The sequence below is a fragment of the Sciurus carolinensis genome, chromosome 3 (genome assembly GCF_902686445.1).
Source record: "Sciurus carolinensis chromosome 3, mSciCar1.2, whole genome shotgun sequence".
Lineage (NCBI taxonomy): Eukaryota > Metazoa > Chordata > Mammalia > Rodentia > Sciuridae > Sciurus > Sciurus carolinensis.
Window position 1 is genome coordinate 136,699,066 of NC_062215.1, and position 26,455 is coordinate 136,725,520.

Below are 26,455 nucleotides of genomic sequence, written 5' to 3' on the forward strand. Positions count from 1 at the left end.
CTCTGAGTTCAATCCCCCTATCCCTCCCCCCAAAACAAGAAATCTACTCCAAAACAAATGCAGTTTCAAAAAACAAGAAGTCACTTTGCTTTGTGTGAACCTTAATGTTTTCCCTTCTTATACACTTTATAAAATATTTGGAAAATTACATGGAATGTAATAATAAAGTTCAAAAATTGAATGAAATATATAAATATCAAAAATAAGTAATGTGAATGTAAGCTAGTTTTAAAAATCTGATTTTTTTGTTATTTTCATTTCTAATATTTTTACACTTATTTAAGAAATATTTCTAATAGTTGTATTTAAGATTATTTACATTCATAACTCCTGATAATCAATGTTTCTCTAAATTTAGAAGTTTGTCCTAATATTATATTGATTTCTCAATAAAATAGTAGATTAATTTATTTCAGCTTTGTACATATGCAGTTGGTAGCTTAATGTAAAAATTTTTCCTCAGAATATTTAAATCTTGATGTTAAAAATAGTTACAATGAATAAAGAGATTACTTTTTACTGTTCTGAGAATTGAAACAAAAACCTGTAGATAATGAAAGAATGAAATGAAAGAAAAAATTTTGTCTTTAATTGCATAATTGATGTTATTCATATCTCATTGATGTTATTTCTATATATTCTTCAAAATTTCAACATTAGAAAAAATTAAAAAGAGGAACTTTTATACCAAGAAAAGAATCCTGTAATCATTCTCCAGCAACATTGTTCTTGCATTTGACTAATTATTATTTTATAACTTAGCAGGAAGAACTCAGAATCAGAAATGCTCAGACTCCTTACAAATATGAATGCATTACTGACACCATAGGAGGCTGTAATTTAATTTAACAATTGATGTATTTTCTTTGTTGCAGACAAAACATGGATGCATACACCTGAAGCATTATCAAAACATTACATTCCCTATAATGCAAAGGTAAAAGTAGTTCATATAATATTATTTAATTTTATTTTGTGATAGTATTATTACTATTTATGGTTGATCTTTGAAAGATTTTGATTATGTATTGACATTCCCTGGTTAGTGACAGCTGCAAAAAAGTTACATAAATAAAATAATTAAGTAATATATGATATAGGAAATTATTTTGTATTCAAATAAATGATTCTTGTTTGAAAAAGTGTGTCCTTTCAAATTTATATTTAAGTCATGTATTTCATGCATGTGCGTTCTTCTAGTGACTTTGACTATTGTTAAAATTATTTGCAATATAATTTCCTGTAGGAAATAAAGAACAAATTATCTTCCTTTAAAAACATTTTAATGGTGCATTATTGAGACAAAAAAAAAAAAAACTAATCTGGAAATGAGAAAAATAAACTAAAATTTTAATAAAGGTAAGTACCATCCAGGAAAATTAACAGACAAATCTTTAATATTAAAAAATAAACAAAAACAAGTGCATTTTTGTTATTCTTTTTTTTTTTAGGTTACTACATTTTTTTTTTTTTCTTTTTAACACTGGGAATTGAACCCAGGGGCTCTTTAACCACTGAGCCACATCCCTAGCTCTTTTTACTTTTTATTTTGAAGGAGGGTCTCACTAATTTGCTTAAGGCCTTGTAAGTTGCTAAGCCTGGTCTTGAACTTGGGATCCTCCTGCCTCAGCCTCATGAGTCTCTGGCATTAAGGGGTGCATTACTTTGCCCAGCTCAATTTGCTACATTTTAATAGTGAAGTAGAAAGATTAATCTGTATCACATGTCCTTAAGACTTTGATTTGCCATTGTTTGAAATTGGACAAGTGAATGAATGAAGTTTACAAAATCAACTGTAGAGAAAGGCTCTGTTTTTTAGTTAGTGAGCATCAGACATGAATTAGTTTTCAGAGAAATCTGATTCAAAATTTGCAAGCTATGCAAACTGAAGAATCAAGATCAGAAATATGAATGAGTCAAAAGCAGCTGAACTTTGGAGACAACATGGTGAACAAAATTATAATAGTTTTATAGGGGAAATTAAGGTTTTATGGATTAGGTAACTATATACACTGGCATATAAGATTAGACATAGAAGTTATTTCAGGACAAAGAAACCATTTATGGAGCAAAGAATCAATGGTGTGTAATAAGAAAGTCTACAGTGGAGGTGTATCTCTGAATTAGCAGGAAGAAACATTTAAAAGATCATCTAGAAGAAATTCTTCCAGAACTGTTGTGCAGTATTGAGATGGGTAGTGTGCAGCAACTCTATTTTTCTCATTGACTTTGTAGCAAAGAAAATGTTCCAAAAAATTTTCTAAGTAAGCTAATATTCTTGAAACCATTGCAATACTTATAAATTTCACTGTAAAGTTAGCAGGAAGATTGATTAACATGATTTTACCACGCAAAGTGTAGTTAAACAAACTTAAGTTCATATTTTCTATCTCTTCCATAGATATTTTTCACATTAGTTAAGAAGTTATATAAAGTCTATACAGAGCATGTTTTAGTCAGCTTTTTTGCTGCTGGGACTAAAGGGACGCATCCAGCACAACTATAGAATGCAAAGTGTTTATTTAAGGCTCACGGTTTCAGAGGTCTTAGTCCATAGAAGACCAGCTCCATTCCTCAGGGCTCAAGGTGAGGTCAAACATCATGGCAGATGGAAGCAGTTCACATCATGATGGGAAAGCAAGGAGACAGTCCACTCTCCAGATACAAAATATATAATACCCGAAGCCATGTCCCAGTTCCCACCTCCTCAAGCACACCCTACCACTTCAGTTACCACTCAGTTAATCCCTATCAGGGGATTAAATTGCTGATTGGGTTAAGATTCTTACAACCCAATAATTTCTTCTCTGAATCTTCTTGCAATATCTTACATGTGAGCTTTTGGGGAATACCTCACATTCAAACCATAACAGAGCAGAATTTACTCTAGGAAGCTAGGATTATTTTTAAATGCATGCTTGAATTTTGATAATGATAGTAGAATTATATCTTTCAAGTGAAGTCACTGAAGATTATTTCTTTTTATGGAATTGAAAGGTCTCATTTGGAAAAACTTATTCATAAAACATTGAAATGTTGTATTATAATAAGAACCACCTTTAATTTGAACTTGTGGCTAATGTGAAAATGGAGATCTATTTGTCTACGTGGATATGTTGTGCTAATTCACAGGTGCTTAACTGCAGGACATAGCACACTGATTAGAGGATTCAGAAATATCTTTTCAGATTGTAGTCAACTAAATATGGAAGGATAGGCTGGTTTTGTGTGACAACATTTGTAATATGTGTGCCAAGTAGTATTAAAACAATTTGAAAAAGTTTTTTTTTTTCTGAATTTCCTTCTCTGAATTACTTTATAGTATTTTAAAATACTGGGGTATAGTTTTTGTAGAGTTATTCTGAAGATATTCTGTCTCTTTTAAGAGTATGTGTCACTTGAAAGCCAAATCATGTGCACAGGAAGCAATTTAGCACAACAATAACAACAACAAAAATGGACTCAGGAACTAGATTGCCTTGGTTTCTATCCTGACTTTTTGCTGTGTATCTTTGGGAAAATGACTTAAGTTTTCTGCATCATTGATTATTCATCCATAAACAAGGATGATAATAATAGTTTCCCGATACAGATATAAAGGAGTTACATAAAGCATTAGGACAATATCCAAAATAAAATCATAGCTAAGTAAAAGCAATAATTAAGTTATATTTTATTTTCAAAGGACTTATGAAAGTGCCTAAGTGCCTGTCTCAGGTCACACACACACACACACACACACACACACACACACACACACACGATGAATTAGTGCAGAATATAATTTCTAACATGATAATTAAATAGTTACATTTTTATTAAGTCTTAATATATGCCAAGTACTTTAGTGGTGCACTTTTACATTACTTCAGTTAGTGTTCTCCGTGACTCAGAAAAGTGAATAACAATGTTATCACCACTTCAAGAGCAAGAAAACTAACACCGAATGATTACATCTTTTGTACATTGTCACGAAGATAGCAAGACAGAGCCTGACTGATAAACTGAAGTCCATCTAATTTCAAAATTTTGCTTTTTTAGACATATGTAACCATACCTGTTTATTCACTCTTTCCTGACATTGCTGTCAAATATAAGGCACTGTGACTTAAATTTTACTGGATGTTGGGGACACTTCACAGCTTTATGGCACATTGCTTTTGTTCTTCTGGTGGTGTTCATTATCATTAAGAAATACCATAAAATTAACCAACATGAAAAGGTTCTTCATGTTCTGTGTCATTTAAATGGCACAGAAAGGTGAAGAGATTCAGAGAACAGTGTGTCACTTCTGTATTATGAAAGTGGATATGAGGTAGGATTCAGGGGCAGAACAAGGGCAGGGGGCCATTTCAAGCTGAGTCGTCTTAAGGTTGGGAGACAAAGAGAGTCCGTAAAGTATAAGGCACAAAATATGGCAAGAGCTGGGCTACAGTATGAAGTACTGAAGCTGGCAAAGCACTCGGTCAGTCAGGGGTCCATCCAGGAAATAGAATGGGTGGAATATCTACACACACACACTAAAGTTTGGGGGAAGCTGATCAGGCAAATCTGAAGTATGTGACAGGCCATTAGGAAGGGCAGGCTAGAACCTCTTGTCTGGAACTGACCCTGCAGTCCACAGGCAGAATTGTTTTTTCTTCCTGGGGGAACCATCAGTTCTGTTTCAGTTCTGTTTATAAAGTCTTCTCAGTTTCTTGGATTAGACCCACCCAGGTTATCCAGGGTAATCTCTTCTACATAAAATCAGCTAATCATAAGTATTAATCACATCCACATAATAATTTCTTTGCAACACATAGATTAACATTTGATTGAATAATGGGGTACTATGAAAGCCAAGTTCACACATAAAACAGCATCACAAGTATTAATGATCTGTAAGAGTAAGTAGGTAAATTGAGAAGGTGGTCAATGGCAAAAGAAAACCTTTTAGGTCGTGAACTAATCAAACAGGGTTTTTGGAAAATAAATCTGCAGTGATATAAAAGTTGATTTGGATCAGTAGAGATAGGATGATATCAAACCTCTTAGGAAGTTATTTTGATCGTATAATTGAATGGTGAGAAGTTTACCATATGGTAGCAAGTAAATGTGTAGTGGAAAATAAAGATTTGTAAACATTCCTTCCAAACAATTGATGCAACATAGATAGACTGTATATGGAGAGCAAGAAAAATATATCTATTGATTTTGGCTAAATGAGAATGGTTGAAGATTCCCCTTACTTCACTCATTTTTGGCATCCACTGGTTACAAACTAAGGTAAGGATTTAACAAGTATTTAAGAATGATAATGCTCTCTGGGGAAATATGTAATAACATTTATGTTGAGGTGTTCTCAGGTTTATGGTTTTCTGCTTTAATAATATAGTTCCAGCTTAGTTCCTATAGTTATGTTTTTAGAATGCAATTTAGTTTTACATTCTTTCATTTTGTAGAACACTTATTTCAAAATTTTTATTTTAATATTCATAGTGTAACCATTTCAGATCTCATGTGGAAATAAAATAGTAGATAGTTTTAAAAGAATTAGTCTATGCAGGGATCATTAGTATGAGGGTTTTAAAAATGTACATTAATACTACTTCATTGAGAACTTGTACATTATTCTTGAAATTGAGAAGGGTTTGTTTGATGTACATAGGTTCTCCATTGTTTGGGGCGTAAATATTTATGATTGTTGTAACTTCTTGATGTATAATTTTCTTAAGCAGTATGAAATGTCCTTCTTTGTCCCTTCTGATTAACTTTGGCTTGAAATCCACTTTAGCTGATATGAGGATAGAAACCCCTGCTTGTTTACAAGATCCATGTGAATGATATATTTTTTCCCATTCTTTACCTTCACTCTGTGAATGGCTTTACCTTTGAGGTGAGTCTCTTGCAGGTTGCATATATTGTTGGGTCTTGTTTTTTAATCCAATCTGCCAGTCTGTGGCTTTTGATGAATGAGTTAGGCCATTTGTGTTCAGTGTAATTATTGATAAATGATTTTGATTCCATGTCATTTTGATTTATTACTGGTTTTTAATTTGAATTAGTTTCTGCTAACATTGACTATTCTTCTAGTGTAGTTGCTCCCTTTGCTGGTTTTCAGTTTATTTTTCATTTCTTCTTCATGAAATATCTTATTGAGTATGTTTTGCAGAACAGGCTTTTTAGTTGTGAACTTTTTAACTTTTGTTTATCATGGAAGGTTTTTATTTCATTATCAATTCTAAAGCTTAATTTTGCACAGTAAAGTATTTTTTATTGGAATCCATTTTCTTTCAGAGCCTGGCTTTGAAGATCTGGATTGAAAAAAATCATCTGAGATCTGGGTTGGCTTCTCTCTCAATGTGAACTGTTGTTTTTCTCGGTAGCCTTTAAAATTCTTTCTTTATTCTGTATATTAGGCATTTTCATAGCAATGTGCTTTGGTGTGCATCTTTTGCATTTTTGTATGTTTGGGGTCCTGTAAGCCTCCTGTATTTTATTTTCTATTTTAGTGGGAAAATTTCTAATGTTATTTCACTGAAAGCATTGTGCATTCCTTTGGTTTGTTTCTCCAAGCCTTCATCTATCCTGATAAATCTTCTATTTGATGTTTTTATGTTATCTCATATCTTGGAAATTCTGTTCATGGTCTCTTAACATCTTTTCTGTGGGATCAACTTCATTTTCAAAATTATATCTTTTGTCTTCATTTGCCTGAAACTCTGTCTTCCAAGTGATCTAGTCCATTTGTGATGCTTTCCATTGAATTTGATTTCTTCATTTAGAGGTTTTCTGCTTGATTTCTTTTCAGAATATCTATCTCCTTATTGAAGTGATCTTTCACTTCCTGTATTTTCTCTCTGATTTCACTCCTTACCATGTCCTTTACCTCATAGATCAATTTAACTATGCACATTATAAACTCCTTCTCTGACAATTCTTCCACTGTGGTGTCAGTGGATTCTCTCATTGGAGTATCTTGGTTTGTTTGGGGCAATTTGTTCTCTTGCTTTTTCATGTTGTTTGTGTGTCTACTCATCTAATAGCATGGATTTGACGCAGAAGAGTTTCTACCCTGTGGACTTATAGTGTCCCTGAAGGTTTCAAGTACTTCACTGTTTAGGGGGAAACAAATAAGAATAACAACCAATACAAATAATATAAAGCATTAAACCAAATAGTTCCTGCTATGACATCTACAGTGTTAATTGTCATAATAAACAGAAATGATATGATCAGTTATTACCTGTGGTAAAAACAGAAGTTTGCAACAAAAGGATTTACAATTTCAAATGATGAACAGGGAGAGAACAGAAGTGATATAGTATGTGATGATTATGAGGGAGGAGGAAAGAAAATAAAAGTATAAACTTAAAGGAGTAGTGAAAGAACAATAGACATTGGCTGTTAGCAGAATAAAAGAGAGGAAAAGAATCAATTGAAACAGAGGAAAGAAATATACATATAGATGTATATGTATATATACACACATACACACACACACACACAGTAAAAATTTAATAAATTAAAAATAAAAATAAAAGAATACAAACAAAACTGAAGTATACTAATCAAACATCCTAGTCCTCAAAAAACTGATCCTAAAATGTAACTGACTTCAAAAATGCTTGAAAGGAGGGGGAAAAAAAAAACAAATATGCCTATGTATAAATGTCCATGAACCATTAAGGTCACAATTAAACAGAAAAAAGAAAAACAAAAAGGAGAGAAAAAATGTCAATGAAAAGTTAAAGAGTTATTTCCATTGGAATTCAAATGATTCTCAGCTTCTCTTCTCAGCAGTGTTAGGTGGAGTCCTCTGGAGCATGATACTCCACCCTCCAGATTGCTGGGTTGAGGGAGGTAATCCTGTAGGCCAAACTTCTGGAGGTTGGGTTTAGGTTCAGGTAGGCTCTAGTCTCTTCTCTGAACACTTATTGGTTTGAAGGTTTTAAATCATTGCATCTCCAGGACCAACAATTGCCAGTCCATGCTGGAAGTCTGCACCCCACAGATCTCCCTTGGTTCCACTCATGTGGTGGAGGAGACAATTCTTTGTCTACTATGTCACCTGCAGACCTGTGTTTCTTGGTCTCAGGTTCAGTTTCCAAACTCAATCTCTCCCATCCCTTCCCTTTCAAATTCCTGTTCAGGTTTGTCTCTCCCAGTCAGTCCTGCATGCAGCTGGATTGGAAGGGTTGAGGGAGAGCCAGGTGGTTTCCCTGACCAATATTTCCCTGTCTAAACCTCTCTCCATGTTTCTTTCCTCGTGATCACTTAGGCACACTCTATGTTGTGTAGTGTGGGTTTGCCAGGCCTGTATGTCAGCCAAACTTGAGTTTGCCAGGAATCGACTCTCCAGCTGCTGGACCTGACACCACAACTGCAAAATGGTTTCTTCCTCTCCTCTACATGCAGCCAGAGCGATTCAGCTTATTTGCAACACAAGGATATTATTGCAGCGTGACTTTCAGTCTAGTCAGGTAGTGTCTTTGATCTCTAAACTATCCTACCCAGTCCCAGATCCTACTTTTGGCCTCTTAAAAATGCAGTTTATTGAATTCCCTTATCCCTCCAGGTTGCTCACAGAGGGACTGCTCTGGCTGGTGCCTCTGGCCGGTAGCAGCTATGCTGTTGGGGATTTCTTCCTTTTTTATTATACCCAACCTCCTTAGTCCCCAATCTACTTTGAATGTCCAGTTTTAAATTCTGGGAAAGCCCCCTCCCCCTTTTATTTTTGTTCACCCACCTTGCTGAGAACCTGCCTGTCTGCTTTCTTGGTTCCATGTCAGGGAACAGCCAGGAAAGCAACCTTCTCTATTCTGCCATCTTGAAACTCTCCCCTTTATTATCTGTTCATAAAAATGTTTTTATTAGTATATTATAATTGTACACAATAGTGGCATTATTTTGACATAATCACACATGCATGGAAAATAACTTGCTCCATTTCAGTCCCCAGGACTTCATTTTTCCCTCTTCCCCTCCCTCCTCTTGTTACCATTCCTCTACTGCTCTTCTGTTTCCTTATTGTTTTTTAATTGATGTTTTATAGATACACATAAAAGTAGAAATCATTATGGAATATTCATATATGGTCAATTTCATTCTGCCGTTTCTCTCTTTTCCTGTCCCTGCTTCCCCTCAACCCCTTCCTCTACTCCACAGAGCTGCCTTGTATTTTCATGATATCCCCAACACATCCCTCCTCCCCTTATTTTGCTCCAGCTTCCACATATGAGAGAAAACTTTCAACCCTTGACTTTCTGAGTCTGGCTTGTTTCACTTAACATGATTTCCAGTTCCATCCATTTACCAGCCAATGCTATAATTTCATTCTTCTTTATGACCGAGTAAAACTGCATTGTGGACATATTCCACAGTTTCTTTAGCCATTCATTTATTGACAGGCACCTGGGCTGGTTCCATAACTTGGCTATTGTGAATTGTGCTGCAGTAAAATTTCCATACCTGTATCACTATAGGATGTTGATTTTTAGTGCTTGTGGATAGATACAAGAGTGACCCAGCTTAGATGCTGTTGGTTATCTCTTTATTGTCTTCCAACCTCTAATGAGCAAATCCAAAGCAAATGTAAACAGGGACCTTGATATTCAAAGCATGTCTTCCTGGGGGAGAGAAAATGGTCACATGGAGCAAAGAGTTTGGGACAAAGGACTTTGGACAACTACGTAGATGACATCCAGCAAAACAAAGTGTAAATGCTAAAGAGAGATTTAGAAAATGATATGACATTATATTTCATTTCTAGAGGCATTAGTTGTTTCCTATATGAAACGTGCTTCCCTTGCTACTAAGCCTGTTTGATGAGAGAGAAGCCTTGCTGACTTAGGGAATTGTATGGTTTCTATCCGGTCTTTCTCAACCTTTACAATTAATCTTCCTCTACATTTATGACTCAGAAGCCTTTATTTGAAGTCAAAGAATAAAAAATAAAAGAACAGAGAACAAAAGCAAATAGATAATATACTGTATATTTCAGGAAAGCAGGATAATGGAATTTTATTATTTTCACCACAAGGAAATGATATATGTTTCAAGAAACAGATGTATTTACTGATTGAACACAAGACAATGTATGCATGTATCAAAACATCACATTGTTCCATATTAGTACAAATAATTTTATCATTAAAAACAATGCACAAACAAGATACAATGTGAATGTAGGATATTGTAACCTGAATATGCTAATCCTTAGTAGCTGATCAGAAATCACATCTTGGCTTCTTATGTTTGAAATCTCTAGCTAATCCTGTTCAATAATAATTATAATAGGGACATGAGCGCCTAGATATGTGGTGTGCTCAGATGCATCTCCAAGAGCATACTCCACACCAACAACTCCACTGATACTACCCATATTTTATAGCCAACTAATGGCTGAATCCTGTCACAGTGACTGGAGCAGCCTCTTCTCAAACCATCTGAGTTGAAATTTCTACTTTCTCACTTCATATCTGAATTATGTAATTTTTTTATCCTTGAGTTTTCTCATTTGTAAAATGAGACTAATAATCGCATGTGCCTCACAAGATTTAAATGACTACATATTGTCATATATATATATATGTGTGTCTAATGTGTCGTAAAATTATTATTAATACTTTTGCTATAATGTTTTATCAGCTCTGGAGGTGGCACTAGTCATTATCCTTGAGAATAATTTAGGGTTTGCTATATTATTTGAAAAACAGTGAACAAACCACTTGGAATACATGTCAGGTGTTTTATCTTTTCTGTTTACATCAGACACAGTGACGTAAGTCAAGGTATCTGCAGTGGCCATCCTGAGAGTTTCAGTGGGGAAAGAATGACCTTTCCTGCAGGCATGATAGGAGACAATACTGCCAGTATGCTGGATTTATGTAGAAGAGAGTGTTTTGAACACTAAAGAAAACTATCATTTTGGTTATACTTTCCTATTATTTTGAGTTTTTAACAACTGCATTTGGTAGTGAATTGTCAATGCAAATATAATCCCTGCCTTAAAATCAAATGCAGAAATGTGAGGAAGTTCATGCATATCTTTAAAAACTGTGTCAGGGAGTTTTACAAGTAAGAAGTTAATGAAGAAGGACAGTTACAACATTATGTGGACTAATGAGTCATGGTAGAGAAAGATCTTAATATGATCACATCATTTTACTAATGCCTCTTAAATCACTTTTGGTGAATACATGATAAATTGCCATTCAATGAAATGTTGATATTGGTTTATGACTTAACTGAAGAAAATTTACATCTTAGAAATAAATGGTATCTATGTAAAAAATGTCAAAAAATAAAAAAGGAAACCAGAAAAGACAACATATTTAAATTGAACTCTGTGGAATCATTGCAAAGCAGGCAAAAGTAACTCTGTAATTGATGTGATGCCTTGCTGAAACATCCAAAATGGGTTAGAATTCCAAATTCCTGACATTCTGTAGAGCAGTTTTATAATATCAGTAAACATAAGTATTTGCCAATTTTGCTGGTGTTAGATACCAGGGGAAATATAGAAGGAACATAAAGAGCTCAACTGCATTCTGTTTAATCCATTTAATTTATTCAAAAATGAGTTCTTATCTAAAAGCATAGGAAATACTTAAACAGTCTTTTTGGTCTTTTTTTAAAAATTGGTGCATTACAATTATACATAATAGTGGGATTCATTGTTCCATATTCATACATGCACACAATAGAACAACATTTGGTCAGTTGATTGTTAATAATGTTTTTAATATGTCATTTATATTTATTCTAAACATTTTAAAATTGAAGAATAAGCATCTATAATTAAATGTTAACTGTCATTTTCTCCCATTAAAAATAATATACTCCTATATATATTGATATTTCTGCACCTGCAGTCATTTGAAATGTTTTTTTATGAGCCCAGACTACACTGATACATATTTAAAAGGACAGTAGAAATCTATAAAATGTTATTCTTCCCTTGACTTCTATATAGCGGGAAGCCATAAGATGTTTTTTGTGCTAAAAATGCAAAAGCAAGTAAGAAGAGCATAGTAATAGCTAAATGTTTATTGAATTGTGATTTTTAAAAATATTTTTAGTTGTAGATGGACACAATACCTTTGTCTTACTTATTTACTTTTATGTGGTGCTGATGATTGAACCCAGTACCTCACTCATGCTAGGCAAGTGCTGTACCACTGAGCTACAATCCTAGTCCCTGAATTGATTTTATACTTGGTATGTACTTATAAAAGGCAAGAATAAATTAAGAAACAAATGAGAGTAAACACAGAATAATACTCTATTTCTCAATTCTTGAGTTGAACTTATAAAACAAGTTTTGTTCTGAATACCATGTGCCTCCTTTAAAGAGGACACTTAGTTCCCCCCACAACCAAGTTTTCTCATAATTGCAATAGTTATTGAACATAAGTTTTGAGGTTGTAATTGCAAACTGTTACTCTGCATGTAAGAATGTTCTAAAAGAGTATATATATTGCTACAAATTAGTTAATAGAAACTAAAAACAATTATTTTGAAAACATTTTTACTATGGAATATGGTGTTGTTTTACTTATTTTTAAAAAAATATTAGTATGTTACTAATATTTAAGTGGACTTGAAAACTGACTATAATCTGTCATTTTCTTGAAAAAATAATTTGTGACCCAGAGAGGTTAAGTGATTTTCTTAAATTTACACAGAAAGACAGTAGCAAAATTTGGTGTAGAAATTGGGTCTCTAATTCCACATCCATTTTGCTTTCCCTTGAAATATATGGTTCCCAGTTATAAAGAGATTAACCTACTTAGCTGGAAATGAATGAAACAAAGACAAAATAGAATATGTGTACATGTCTGCCTTTTGTATCTGTCACGTATCAAATTATTTCATCTGTGGAATCCTGTCTGTTAATTGATGCTCTGGATATCATTTAAAATCAGCCAGGGCTTTGGCAGAGATGTGCATGAGGTAAGCAGACTAAATAAAGTCTATATATGTCTCCCTAACATTGAGGCCACAATATCTCAGCTTCTGTAACATACTTTATTTCCCTTATTCTGCTTTGTATAAATGTTATTTCTGTTTACCTAATCCCTGGATCAAAATGCATGAGTGTTATCTGTGTTTCTAAATACTTCTTTAATCACAATGACTTATAAATGTGAATATTCTTGATGTTGGATACATTTATCATTTATTTCATGTTTCCACATGAATGTGTTTGGTGCTAAGTGAAATAACAAGAAAGTGTGTTCATAACCAAAGAATGCTTTTGAAAAAGGAAAGATCCGAGTTGATTTCAAAAGGGTCAAGCAGTAACATTCTGAAGCCTGGAATGTGAAACTCAGAACACTGAGCAGAAAGGAAAAGTGGGGTGTTGTATAAGAAAAAAAAAAAATGTTTTGAAAATAGTCCAAGATGTTTAATGCTTTTATCAAGCTTCTTTCAGGAGTGACTTTAATGAGTGATTGAAGTCAGCATATGCTAAATACAAGAAAAGTAGCAAAAGAAGGAGAAATGAGAGATGGGAATGGGAAGAGATTGTTACAGAAGGTAAATGTTACTGGAAACACCAGGCTGTGGACGTGATTTAGGTCTGCACACAGCATAAGCATCATTAATGGATTACAACGGTTGCATTTCAAATGCAGTCTGCCCTCTTTATTTGTGGGTTCCCTATCTGTGCATTTGACCAGCTGCAGAACAAAATTATATGGGAAAAGAAATGTTCATACTGAAAAAGTATTTTTCTTGTAATTATTCCCTGAATAATATAGTAAAACAAGTATTTACATAACATTTACATTGTCTTAGGTACTAGAAGTAATCTAGAGATGATTTAAGTTATACAGGCGAATGTGCTGGGATTCTATGCAAATATTACACCATTTTATACAAGGGACTTGAGCATCCCTGTATTTTGGAATCCATAGGAATCCTGGAAGCAGTCCACTGAGGATGCCAAGCCAGGACTGTATTGATTAGAAAGATGTGAGGTGGAGGCAAGTTGCCTCTAGTTTTGTTCTGTTATTTTATTTACGTGGTGCGAGATAAGGCAGGTGGCCAGTTCACTCCAGAGACACAAAATCTCTTCTAAAGACAAACTAAGATCACAGTACACCGTTCTCTTAGAATGTAAGAGACATTTGAGAAGAAACAGTCTTTCATTCCTTGGTAATATACACATAAATACACATATTTTAAAGCAAGCTAAAGTTATTTCTGTCTTTCTAATGTTATGAACTATTGGAAACTTTATCTGCAGAGCAGTTTTGCATATTTTTACATTTAAGAATAATCTCCTGTTGTGTGCCTGTTTCTTCAGTTTCCAGGCAAATGTGTATGGTTTTTTTCTTTCTTCTGGAACTAAGTGATTTTTCTTTTGAACTTTTAAAATCATATTCAAAAAAGTCAAAGAAAACTCCAGGGTCAGTCTGCATGTCAATCAGATAGAATCAGAACTCCTGCTTTCTTGCACATTTGTGGTAGCAAAGCAGTAGAAAGAAACGTCTCCATGGAGTAAAAGATCTGGTGTAATTTATACAACCATAATCTGAGAAATGATGCATCTCAAAGTATAGAGAACACAAGATAGATCACTGACAAATCAATTGTTCCCATTATTAGGTCTGCAATGTATTATATTTTCTAAGAATAATAACTTTATGTCAGAAACATGATTTATACTAATTATTAAAATTCAAGCAGTATAGGTAGAAGTAATGAAATTAACATAATTCTCAAAATCTTATCAGGCAGAAATAACCCAGTGTTAAGTTTTTCTTAGCAATCTTCCTGGAATCTTTACATTCGAGTACAAGAAATGAACATATAGATTGCAAAAAATAGCTTTCCACATTATATAAACAACCCTACTAGTAAGCTAAATATTTACATCTATTATCTCACTTAATCCTAAAAAAAACCAGTAAGATTGGAACTATTCATATCCCTCATTATATCCCTTGTTAAGTAGCTAAACTGTGATATTAAACTGTGAATAGGGAAAGTGAGGCTAGGGATGAACAGATAGGTGGGAAGAATTAACTTTATAAAAGGGAAATTATAACATTCATGCAACATTAAAATAAAAAGCATTGAACTTTACCTGAAATTCAATAGAAATAGAAAAAGAAATCAGTGTGAATCAATAGAGTTAATACATGTATGGATCTGTTTGTCAGAATGGAATAACATTTCTAAAAGATTGCTCTAGAGTTAAAAGGAGATGATCGTGAAAGTCATTAAGTGTCTGACATCCGCATGTTTTTTCCTTAATGGCACATTTGGGGTTTTGGCAGTGTGCATGTGTGAATGACGAGGTGAACAGCCTACTTACATTTCCTCCTGCCAGCATGCTAAATCCCCCTGTTTTTGTTGCTTATTTTTCAGTTTTACTTGTTAAGATCTGCAACAATTGCATTCTGTTCTGACATCATAATTCCATAAGTACTTTTATCTTAATTTCATATTCAAATGGATTCAGCTCACCATCACTGTGCTTACCATTTCTTATCCACTCCTGAGATCTCTTGAAATGTCGGTTTTCCTTCCCAAGTGTTTTCAAAAAAAGACCCAATGACTCCAACATTTCTGGGGATATTTCTTTTCTGAGAATGTCTGCCTCTTATCTTTTTGCTTGGATCTTTCTTTCCCTGAGAACATTAGTCACGGTTACACAGCCTTCAGTCTTCTCTTATTCTGCTGTTGAGAAAACACCTAAATCCACCCGTTTCTTTCCTTGAAAGTGTCTTATGTTTTCTGTATGGATGCTTGATATTTCATTCTTAAATTTTAATATCCATAATGAATATGTTCTGGTGTTGATTGTCCTATGTCATTTTATTTCCTGGTCTACAGTGTGCTCCCTGTTTTGTGTTTTGTGTGTTTTTCTTTTTTTCTTTTTCTTTTTTTTTTTTTAATCTGCACGTAATTTCCCTTTTCATTGAATAGTATATCTTTGCATTCTTGTATTTATCCTACTTTTCTTTTGACTACTTCTCAGGTGCTTTGACTGGTTGCTCTAATTCTAAGTTTTACTGTTGCTCTGTGATCTGTCCATAGGTTTCTTCCTTCTTTCTTCTACTTCCCCTGAGCAATCTCACTCACTCCCGCGACTTCAATCCATCTCTTCAGGACGTTCCTACCTAGAATTCATTCCTGAACTCTAGACTCAAACATTTGCCCAGCAGCCACATCACTTCTGGAAGACCTTAATGTAACATAAGGACATATCCCAATCAGTCTTGTGATCTTCTTTAATATCCTCCTTCAGTGTTCTCCATCAGAGCTGCCAGTAAGAACTCTTAGTTTTGAGCAGCAGGACTGACTCAATCTGGCTTAAATAAGAAACTGAATGTACTGGTTTACATAAAAGGACACTTCACAGGGAGGGCTGTTTCTAGGGCAGCTTGATTCCGAGCTCCTTTGAAGTCATCAGGATAAGCTCTTTACTTCAGTTTTCATTAAGTTGCTTTAGTTCTCAGACCATGGGATGGCCCCTGGCAGTGTCAGATTTCCATCATCACAACTCTTAGACCTACTTCTCTAAAATCTCCAGTACAGTTCCTTGAACAGAATCTCACCAGCCCTGTTGAACTTGATGCAGAGGATCATGTGCCTTCCCAGGCCAATCTCTATAGGAGGATGGATTCATGGCCTCAGCCTTGTAGCATGACCCGTGGACTGACTGTGGAGAAAAGATAGGTCAATAAAGGAAATTCAGTCTTTACTGGAAAGAAGGAAGAAAGATGTTATAAATACACAAGCCAGAAACAACACTCCTTAACCCCAGTATCAGCTTTGTCCAGTGTTTCTCTCTCCCACGCACTACTAATCAAATTTAAAGACTTCATTTTTCTCTGAAAATCTCCCAGAAATGTCCACTTCTCTGCATAGCTGCCGTTACCTATCTGATATTATCTGATATAGGCCAGTACCTCTCAGAGTGTCTGTGATGAAACTATAAACTTCTCCCAATCTCTCAGATTGATATTTTCAGAAATCTCACATAAAGACATTTAAAAGATATTCCTTCTTCGTCAAAATGCTATAAAAATGTATGAATGCTAATCCTTGGTGTATGTATTTAATCTTGCATGCAGCGTGCAGACAGTTCATGCACTGGTCTGCGCCTGCTAGTTACCCGGCACGTGGACTGCTATAGGCCGTCCTCCTCTAGTGCAGACCACTGCACTAGACTCCGCACCTCAGGCATGTGTCTTCTCTTCTCCAGTTCTTACCCTTCTTCAAGATAGAAATAATCTTTTAAAAATGAAAACCTAACCATTTTACTTTCCTACCTAAAAATTCTTTTAAGATAACCTTACATATTTCTCATAATCCATTCCTCACTCCTTAAGGTGGCCTTGGACTTGTCCTGCTAATCCTCCAGCCTCCTCTTTTTAATGCTGTTTGTGTTTGCAGCTGGGGCTGTAGGGTTCTCTCTCACCACCTCTTTTGTACTCTTGCTGTCCTTGCATTTACTTTGCACAGACTCCACCGTATTTCATTGCTAAATTCCCATGTCTGTGAGTTAAATAACTTAGCTCCTTCCTCCTAGAAGACTTATTTTGACATCACTCATAACCATCCCCAACTAAATCTACAACTTAAGGATTTTGAGGGGAGTATTCTGTATTTAAGCATCCTCTCCTGTCTTTTATAACTCTGTACTGTAAGTTGCAAGTTTATTTGCCAGTAAATACACTTTCACTACACCATAGAATTCCCAGAGCCATGGCCTCATCTTGTTTGTCATAAACCTCTGCCCCTACTACTTTGACTGGTAACTTTTAGTGTTTGCTGTGGTAATGTGCTCGGTTTCTGGATCTAGCTGAAGAGATATGAATGAACTCAAGCCAGAGCAGGTTACTCCACCTCAGACTCTGCAGGTTCAGATGGATTGGGAAGTAGGAAGTAGGTTCATCGGCTGTTAGTTAATCCCTAGTTATGTTCCTAAATAATTTAAAGTAGATCTGTATCTCCCTCAGAGTCTGTGCTGATTTCCAAGGATTACCACATCACCTTCTTGGTTACATATCTGTTTTTATTGCTCATTCAAATGGTATTGCTTTAGGCTTGCTCACACAAACATTTGCTGAGATGATGGAATAATAACAAAGCAAATCTTACCAGCAAAGAAGCTATTTCCATTTGCAAATATTCAGACTAATAAATATACTTCAGGAACTGTCAGGGGAAATGAGTGAGACTGAATATGATTGCAGGAGAAACAAGTCAATGAATTTAATTGCTTTAAAAAAGTGTGTAAAAACATGAGGGAAAACCTAAATAATTCAAGCACATTATTTTATATTTTGTATGTGAATGTGGCAATAGCAAGCTAAAGGAGCAAATCAGATATTTTAACCAATGTACTATCTCTACTTTAGGAAAAGTAAATAAACTAAAGTTTTGGTAAAAACATGAGACAGAGCACGACCTATAAGCATTGTATCAACAATACTTGCATGATTTCAGTTTGGAATTTTGCAGTGAATTAACTTGAATATTATTTTATAAGTTACTTCATATTTTTTTTAAGTAATGTTCTTCGGTAGGGTTCTAGTGCAGTAAAAAATCAGAAAAAACGCAAACACACATAACACTACAGTAGATAATTCAACAACAGGGTGTTAATCGAGTAAGTGATACAATGTCTCTTTCAATGGCCACAGTAGAAAGTGGGAATAGTTTTAAATGTCTAATTAATTTTGTTATCTGTTTCACCATGAATTTCTTTATAGTGAAATGAAATCTATTATTTTGTCTATGGTGCATTTGTTTGATTTTTTTTAGGGCACAAATTAACAACCTTTTAACCTAATTATAAGAGGCAAGTTTGTAATTCCAGAATAGCTGATCAACAAGACATGAATATTTATTTTCTTCGGCAAGTTCTAGGTGCATATGCCTAGAAAGGTATGTAGAATGCATGTTCCCAAACCTCATGGAAGATACCTCCTGTAAGGTTTACACAAAGTTTTGATAGTTTGATGATTGAAAAGGTATATAAGACCCTTTGTGTTTCATGCAAATCTCTAATAAAGACCAAGAAAAGGTTAAGGTAAGAAGAAGTTTATATACAAAACACGAGGAGTCTGAGAGCCTTCCAAACACATCTCTAGGGTCCTTGGTGAATCACACAAAACTCATTTCCAGATTATGAACCAACAACATATGTGGGAAGGTTTTTTTATTTCAAAAGACCTTACAAGATAACTGGCCAAGTATTAATATCCCAGTGGTATGCATAGTTGGCTTGATATCTTACACACTTTGACATCTTGAGTTACACTGAGGAGCATTCAGGAGAATGAAGAGAAATTCCCGAAAGGAGATAAAGAAGCAGTAGAAATTTCTTTAGAGATTGTGGTGAGGGAACCATTATAGAGAACATGCACAGTATTTGAGAGACATACCAGGACATGGAATATTTGAGAAAGTCTAAGGGTTCAGTGTAGCTGGATTTGGTTGTATATTAATAAAATATATTAGGAATGAACAAGATATTACCTTAGTTACATTCTTGGGTAACAGAATTATCGTCAGAGACTTGAACTTGAGATAGGAATCTAAGATACTGGGACAGAGACATTTCTTAGTTCTAGGCATTGCAATTTTTTAGGTCCCATAAAATATCTAAGTTGGAACTATAAAAAACATTAAAATCCTCAAATATATAGCATGGTATTTATAATTAGTAAGTAAATAGTAAACTAAAAGACCAATTTTAAGAGCTCTAACAGTTCCTGTCAGAAAACAAATATATTTTAAAATATGCTTGATGTTTTGCACTTGTGTTAGAACAGATTACTTTTTCAAGTTTCAACATCCTTAAAAGAAAGGTAGTTTTCTCTATTAAGATAGGTATTTACACAGGAGCAGGTGGAGTCTTGACTTCCTGTGGAGAAGGGGCTTGAGATGAAGATTTCATTTCAGCTCATTTCTATCACATGGTGTCAATTAGACTTCTTCCTGTTCCTATTGGTTCTTCAATCAAGGATTTTAATTAATATCCAAACTTAAAATCAATTATAATAAAATTCATCTGTGCATGTGTAGCATTTGTATACAAATGAACATACCTCACATGTATACATACATACATATGTACATATGTACAAGAACTATGCATTTAGTTCTTCTTACAGACCAGGGATAGTCAGAAGTGGCTTTTAAATCTAGCTGTCTTGTGTTGGCAAGAAATCTTTTACATAAGTAATCCTCTTAAAACCTGAGAACACACAAAATTAGTTCTCCCACCCCTCCCAGAATAATAAGCCAGTCCCTTTCAAGTACCAAATAACAAGGGTCATCAATATTATATTGTGCATGTATTTCATCCTGTCTCATGGTAAAATGTCTAAAGAGTAAATCATAAACAGCAAAAAGCGATTTCCCATGAGCCACAAAATTTTTATATGTCGTTTAGAGTACTGGCCTTGCTGCCTTTGCAAACTACCATGTCTCAGCCAAATATTACTATCTTATTTCTTTGGACTTTTACATTCCATTGAGGTAGCCAGAACTAATATGATTATATCTTATAAATAGTAATGCAGTCTTTAGGAGCATAAATTATGTGTCTAAGGTCACACCATGTAAAACCTGAAGCCTGGCCTCCATGCAGATTATGTTTTTAGATTCTAACCTATTTGACATGTTTCCTCTCCTCTCTACCTTTTCTAGTTTCAGAAATGTAAGAGTACAGGAATATAGGGTCTAACTACTTTTATATTGTTTAAGCACATTAGAAGGGAATATTTTTATTTTTATGTGTACAACTTTTATTTAAATTTGACATTTATTTACGTTAAAAAAGAGAAAGTTACTTTAGAGCATGTTAAACTTTCAATCCATGGAAATGCTACCTAGAAATCTGCATTTTGACTGCAGTGTTCTTGAGCTTTGGGAAAGATAAGGTTATTTTCTTTGTATTGAAGCATACAATTAGCAAAACAAATAAAACGCACTGATAAAGCCTGTACTAATCAGTAGTTTCTGCCTGTTCCCTACCAGTCTTCATAGGAAGCAAATAATTAGCAGCAAAGTTGAGGGGGTGTTAGCTTTTATTCTCTCAACTTCTGCACTCCAGCTGTGACTGTGTTAATAAGTATCAAAGTTGTACAAAGGTGATGATGTAGGAGAGTAAGACAAAAATTTCATGAATTGAATAATCCATTGTACTGATGGCATCTATATATATGTCCTTTAAGGGCAAATGACAAAGTAAAGTTGATTATTCTAATATAAAGAACAAACTTCCCACGTAATGGAAATGCTTCTTTCAAACTGTTCTTGGATAACATTTGCGTAGTATAGACATATTTGTCAGAATTTTCTGAATGTCCATCTATGAGTAACAAGTTCCCCTGAAATGAAAATTAGGTTGTTCCTCCTCATAGTCCCCTTCCTTCCTCCATTTGCTCATCCCCTCTCTCAGTGAAAATTCTTGTCTTTCCCAGCTTCCTCCTTCCCGAATTCATATCCAAAAACTTTCTATGTTCTATCAAGTTGGGTAAGGGGTAGGACTGGTCATTGGTCTGTTCTGATTCATAAACCCTACTTATACTTCAGCAGTAATAATAATCCTACTAGTATTTTTGACTGCTTATAATTTGTCAGGCACATATTCTCTCTTTATTCACATGGTGGTCCTGTGAGGTAAGCATTATAATTAGGACAGCCCTGTGTTTACTTACCTGTGTGGGTTAGGACTATGACCACCATTTTAGAAACAAGGAAATTAGAGTTAGAAGAACTTAACTATCCCAGGGATAGACCATTAGTAATCATCATTGTACTCAAATGCAGATAGCCTTTATAGCATGAGTTTCTGGTCACTATAGCATTCCATCAGGTGTGAGAATTCTAAGCCCTTTGTGTAGGTAGAGAATGTCTTTTGTTAAAGATGCTTGTATGTCTTAAAACAGAAAAATTGCCAAGGGGAATAAAGAAATTGATGACACTTGGTCTTCCTGAAATTTGCTTCCTGTGTAACTGGATAGACCTCAATTCCATTCAATTAGGAGAAAGATGGTCCTATCTTAATCCTTGATGAACTCCACTGTTCTGATAAATAGTCTCTATCAATTGATTGCTGTAAATTGCTATTAATAGAGAGAACGAGTGTCCTGTTGTCACTGCCTCTCCAGAAGGTGTCAGCCAGGCAGGCCATTTTCCTTCCCCTCCCCTCCCAATCTGCCTCTCCCAATCTCCTTTCTTTGTGTTCCTTCTTCTGCACACCAGGACTTCCAGAGCTATATTTTCTATATTTTTAATCCTTTGACTTAAAGACATTATTTTGTTGAGAAAGTGCACGTGTTACTCATTTGTACTGATTTCAGAGAAATGGCCTCCCGAGGCTCTGTTGCCATCACAGTAAATGGAAAAGCCATGGCAGAGTGAGGAGCAATTGCAGAGGTTCTTTGGAGATGCTAGCAAGTGACAGGGTTAGTGATCAAACTGGGTCAGTTTCAGTGAGAAGAGGGAAGGAGAGGGGAATGAGCTATAGCTGATGGCCATGGAAAGAGGTTTCCATAGGCATTGAATTTACCATGATTTATCTCATGACTGGTGAGAATTCTTAAGGAAAGAGTATCCATGCATGTTAGAAAACTTATTGTCTCATTCATCAGAATGCATTTTTGATCCTGGACTTTTTTAAATTTATAATTGTATTTATTATTAAATGTGATTTTCTTTCTTTTAAAATTTTTTTTATTTCATTTGTTCTAATTGTTTGTACATGACAATAGAATGCATTTATACATTTTGATCAATCATACATAAATAGAGCATAATCTCTCAATTCTCTGATTGATCACAGATTGATCACAGATCTCTTATTGATCTGCAGGATCACATCAGTCATGCAGTCAGTCATACATGTACATGAGGCAGTAATGTCTGTTTTACTCTACTATCCTTCCTTCCCACATATCCCTCCCCTCCCTTCACTCCCCTCTACCTAAGATAAAGTAACTCTATTCCTCCCTATCCCTGCCCCCACTTATTGTGAATCAGCTTCTAAATACCAGAGAAAATATTTGACCTTTGGTTTTTTGGGTTTGGCTTATTTCACTTAGCATGATATTCTCTAACTCCATCCATTTACCAGAAAATGCCAGGATTTGTTCTGTGGACTTAAGTTTTAATATAGATACTATTGCTTGATATTTTTAGTGCTATATGAATATGGGAGAGTAAATTATTCATTTTCCCTCTGAGGTAATATTATAATTTAAGTTTATGTAGAAATAGATATTAGTTATCTTACTAAAAATAAAAATTGTCTGCTTCAGTCTACAGACATATGGATCATTTTATGATATTTCCATTTTCTTTCAATGAGATGCTATATTTGAAAACAACTTCCACAGTGTGTAGCAAATAGGAGAAAGCAATGTATGTTAAAAATGATCTCTTTCCTCATACTTTCTACAATATTTGTGAAAGTATGCAATACTTTACTTTAATCTAAGAGTTTTAAAGTGTTACCAGAGCATAACTTCTTAAAGGAACTTTTCAAATTAGATAGCAGGAATAAAAAGTAAGAGTACAAAATACATAAAATAGAAAAGAAATAATACAGCTAAAACTTGATAAAAATCTAACAAATCTAATCAAGGAAAAAAACAAGAACACAAAAATTAATTTAAATGGAAAACGACCTATCAGAACAACCCTACAGATGCTAAAAATATATTAAGGTAATATTACAATTGTATGCCAACATATGTGACAGCTTACATAACATGTCTGTTTAGAGAAGGATTCATGTGCTGCTGAGAAGAAAGTGTATTCAGTCATTGATGAGTGAAATATTCTATGGAGGTCTGTTCAGTCTAAATTATAAAGTGTATTTTTCTATAGCTTCCTTATTTAATTTTTGTTTGGAGGATCTATCCAGTGCTGAGAGAACTGTGTGCCAAAGTCACCCAGTATCATTGTGTTGTGTTCTATTTGATTCTTGAACTTGTAAAGTGTTTGTTTGATGTACATAGATGCTCCATTATTTGGGGCATAAATATTTACAATTGTTATGCCTCATTGATGTATAATTCCCTTAAGCAGTATGAAATGTCCTTCTTTGTCCCTTCTGATGAACTCTGGCTTGAAGTTCCCTTTAACGGATAGAAACCCCTACTTTGAAGTGGTACATAAATGAAGTTTCCATGAAAACTCTGTCTTAGTCCATTAGTACTGTTGTGACAAGAAATCTGAGACTGGGTACTTTGCAAAGAAAAGAAGGTTATTTTTCTTACAGTCCTGGAGGCTAGAAAGTCCAAGAGCAAGGCATTGGCATAGTTGGTGTCTGGTGTGAACCTGGTCTCTGCTTCTAAGGTGGTGCTTTGAACATTGCGTCTTCCAGAAGCGATAAACTCTGTCTTTTCATAGCAGAAGTGTTAGGACAATAAAAGGCTAGCTAGTGTTCTGATCTCTGTCACAAGGGCATTTTTAACACATTCATGAAGGAAGAGCTGCATGGCTTAATTCCCACCTCAAGACATTGGGGATGAAGTCTCAACATGAATTTGAAAGGGAACACAATATTCTAACCATAGTAGTCTCCTCTTCTTGTAAATAAAACTAGACATGAATATGACTGCCATGGACTTTACTTGTAAAACTATTTGCTGCTTTCTTACAAATGAATGAGAGCACAATTACACTGCTAATGCCATGTGAATTCTTGCCTTAGTAATGCAGTTATCATTTATATTTTGATAATACTGTATAATATAAAGCTTTATTACAAGGTATATATTGAAATTAATTCTTAGAAGTGTCTAACTACCTGTAATCTAACACCATATATAGTTTTATGTTGAAATATTCTTACTGAAATAAAGCCTAGACAATTATTTTTAAAATGTTAATCTGACCAGTGAATTTTTCCCCTGGTAAATGACCATCCTTAATTCAGTACTATAGAATGTTTCAAAAGCAATGTTACCTAAGTAGCAGAAGTAATTCAGCTATTACTACCTTGTGCAGTAAAAGGAAGTGCCATAACTTCTAATTTCCAATGTTAATGATGTAGAGATAGGAAAGCTTTAGAAATTATGTATTGTCTGAAAAATAAAACCAACGAGATGTTATGACTCATATTTTCTTCAGTTTGGAAAAAACCATACTCTCAAAATTTTTCTTTTGACTTTTAAAAAGCTTGCTGTTCTACTAGAGGTAGGAACTCTACTAAAGATAATCATCGTTAAGGCAGAACTTCAGTGCCTACATTTTATATATGTATTTGTGTTTACATGTACATATAAACTACATACACATCCTATGATGCTGTGATATGCATTTAACATCCAAGAATTATTTCGTGATTGAATAAATTAAATATTAATCTAATAATTATAAAGAACATTAGGCAACTGCAGAACAGAATGTAAAGTCAAAAATAGTTAATACTTCCTCTTGGATTGATATGGATAGGTATTTCTTTGGAGTACTTGAAAATAGTAGAGAAGATGAGGTGTTGAAGTAAAGTCAATCATAACTGTGAAGCTGTTTTTCATATTCATAGCTATTGTAAAAATAAAACAAATATCTAGTAGACTATTTGAGATTTAATGAACTATCAAACACTTCTGCCAGTGAAATCACATGTTAATCCAGCTACAAATCAAAGTTCTATCATATATATGAAACAGCTTTTCTTTTTTCTGTGCCTTATCCATAGGGAATCATACAGTTTTTGTTTCTTACTTTATGCTGCAACTGAATAAAGTCAGAGCCTAGTTTATGGTTGACCTCTAGCAAATTTACAGGATAACATGTCTTTTGACTATCAACTATTTCTACTTTATATTTTGACTTTATTTTCTTTTTGCTTCATTGTTCCCAAATTATACAGTCTTCTATTTTCTGAATCATTACAAGCTCCTAAATACATTTTGATATGTAGTGGGGTGATTTTTTTTATTAGTGAATTTTTTAAATGCTTATGGTTTTCTTTGAAGGACTGTGTCTGAACCCCTTTAACTCAACATAAGTCATCAATGAAATCCTCTTGTCTTCATTCTTTTTTCTGAACCTTGCTGCTGCTTCTTGCTCCACATGAAAACCAGTGTCCTCTGAAGGACACTAAATCCCCTGTTGCTTTTCTCAAGTGAGCCAGAATGGGTGTTTCTTCCCATACCTCTCTATATATCACCTGATATGGCAGGTGAATTGACTGTCCTCCTCCCCAAATCTATCAGCTTTGAGTCTCTTGTGATCAAAATACATCCCTTTTTCTGTCTTTGTTGAAGTCATCTACAATACCAAGTCACTAATTCATTTATTCCTTCACTATTTTATCTCCCTGTTCATTATCATTCTTCCTGAAATAATTCCATACAGAAGCATAATAAAATGTGTGATATCCTAATAATACAGGATCTCATCCTCTTGGGAGGTAGTGCCCCATGCATCCTCTGTGGCCTACATCTTGTTCACCCATAGGGTAAACATGTGCTATTCAAGACTA

General features: G+C 34.4%; 1 protein-coding gene across 11 annotated transcripts in view; it reads left to right on the forward strand.

Annotated features, from left to right (window-relative positions):
• The window catches only part of Gulp1 (GULP PTB domain containing engulfment adaptor 1), a 268,650-nt gene that overhangs the window by 173,437 nt on the left and 68,758 nt on the right, over nt 1-26,455 (forward strand). For all 11 annotated transcript variants that reach the window (XM_047544379.1, XM_047544374.1, XM_047544381.1 and 8 more), the window contains one exon: nt 876-937. In XM_047544379.1, coding sequence (XP_047400335.1) covers nt 876-937 — 62 coding nt within the window. The remainder of the gene's footprint in view (nt 1-875; nt 938-26,455) is intronic.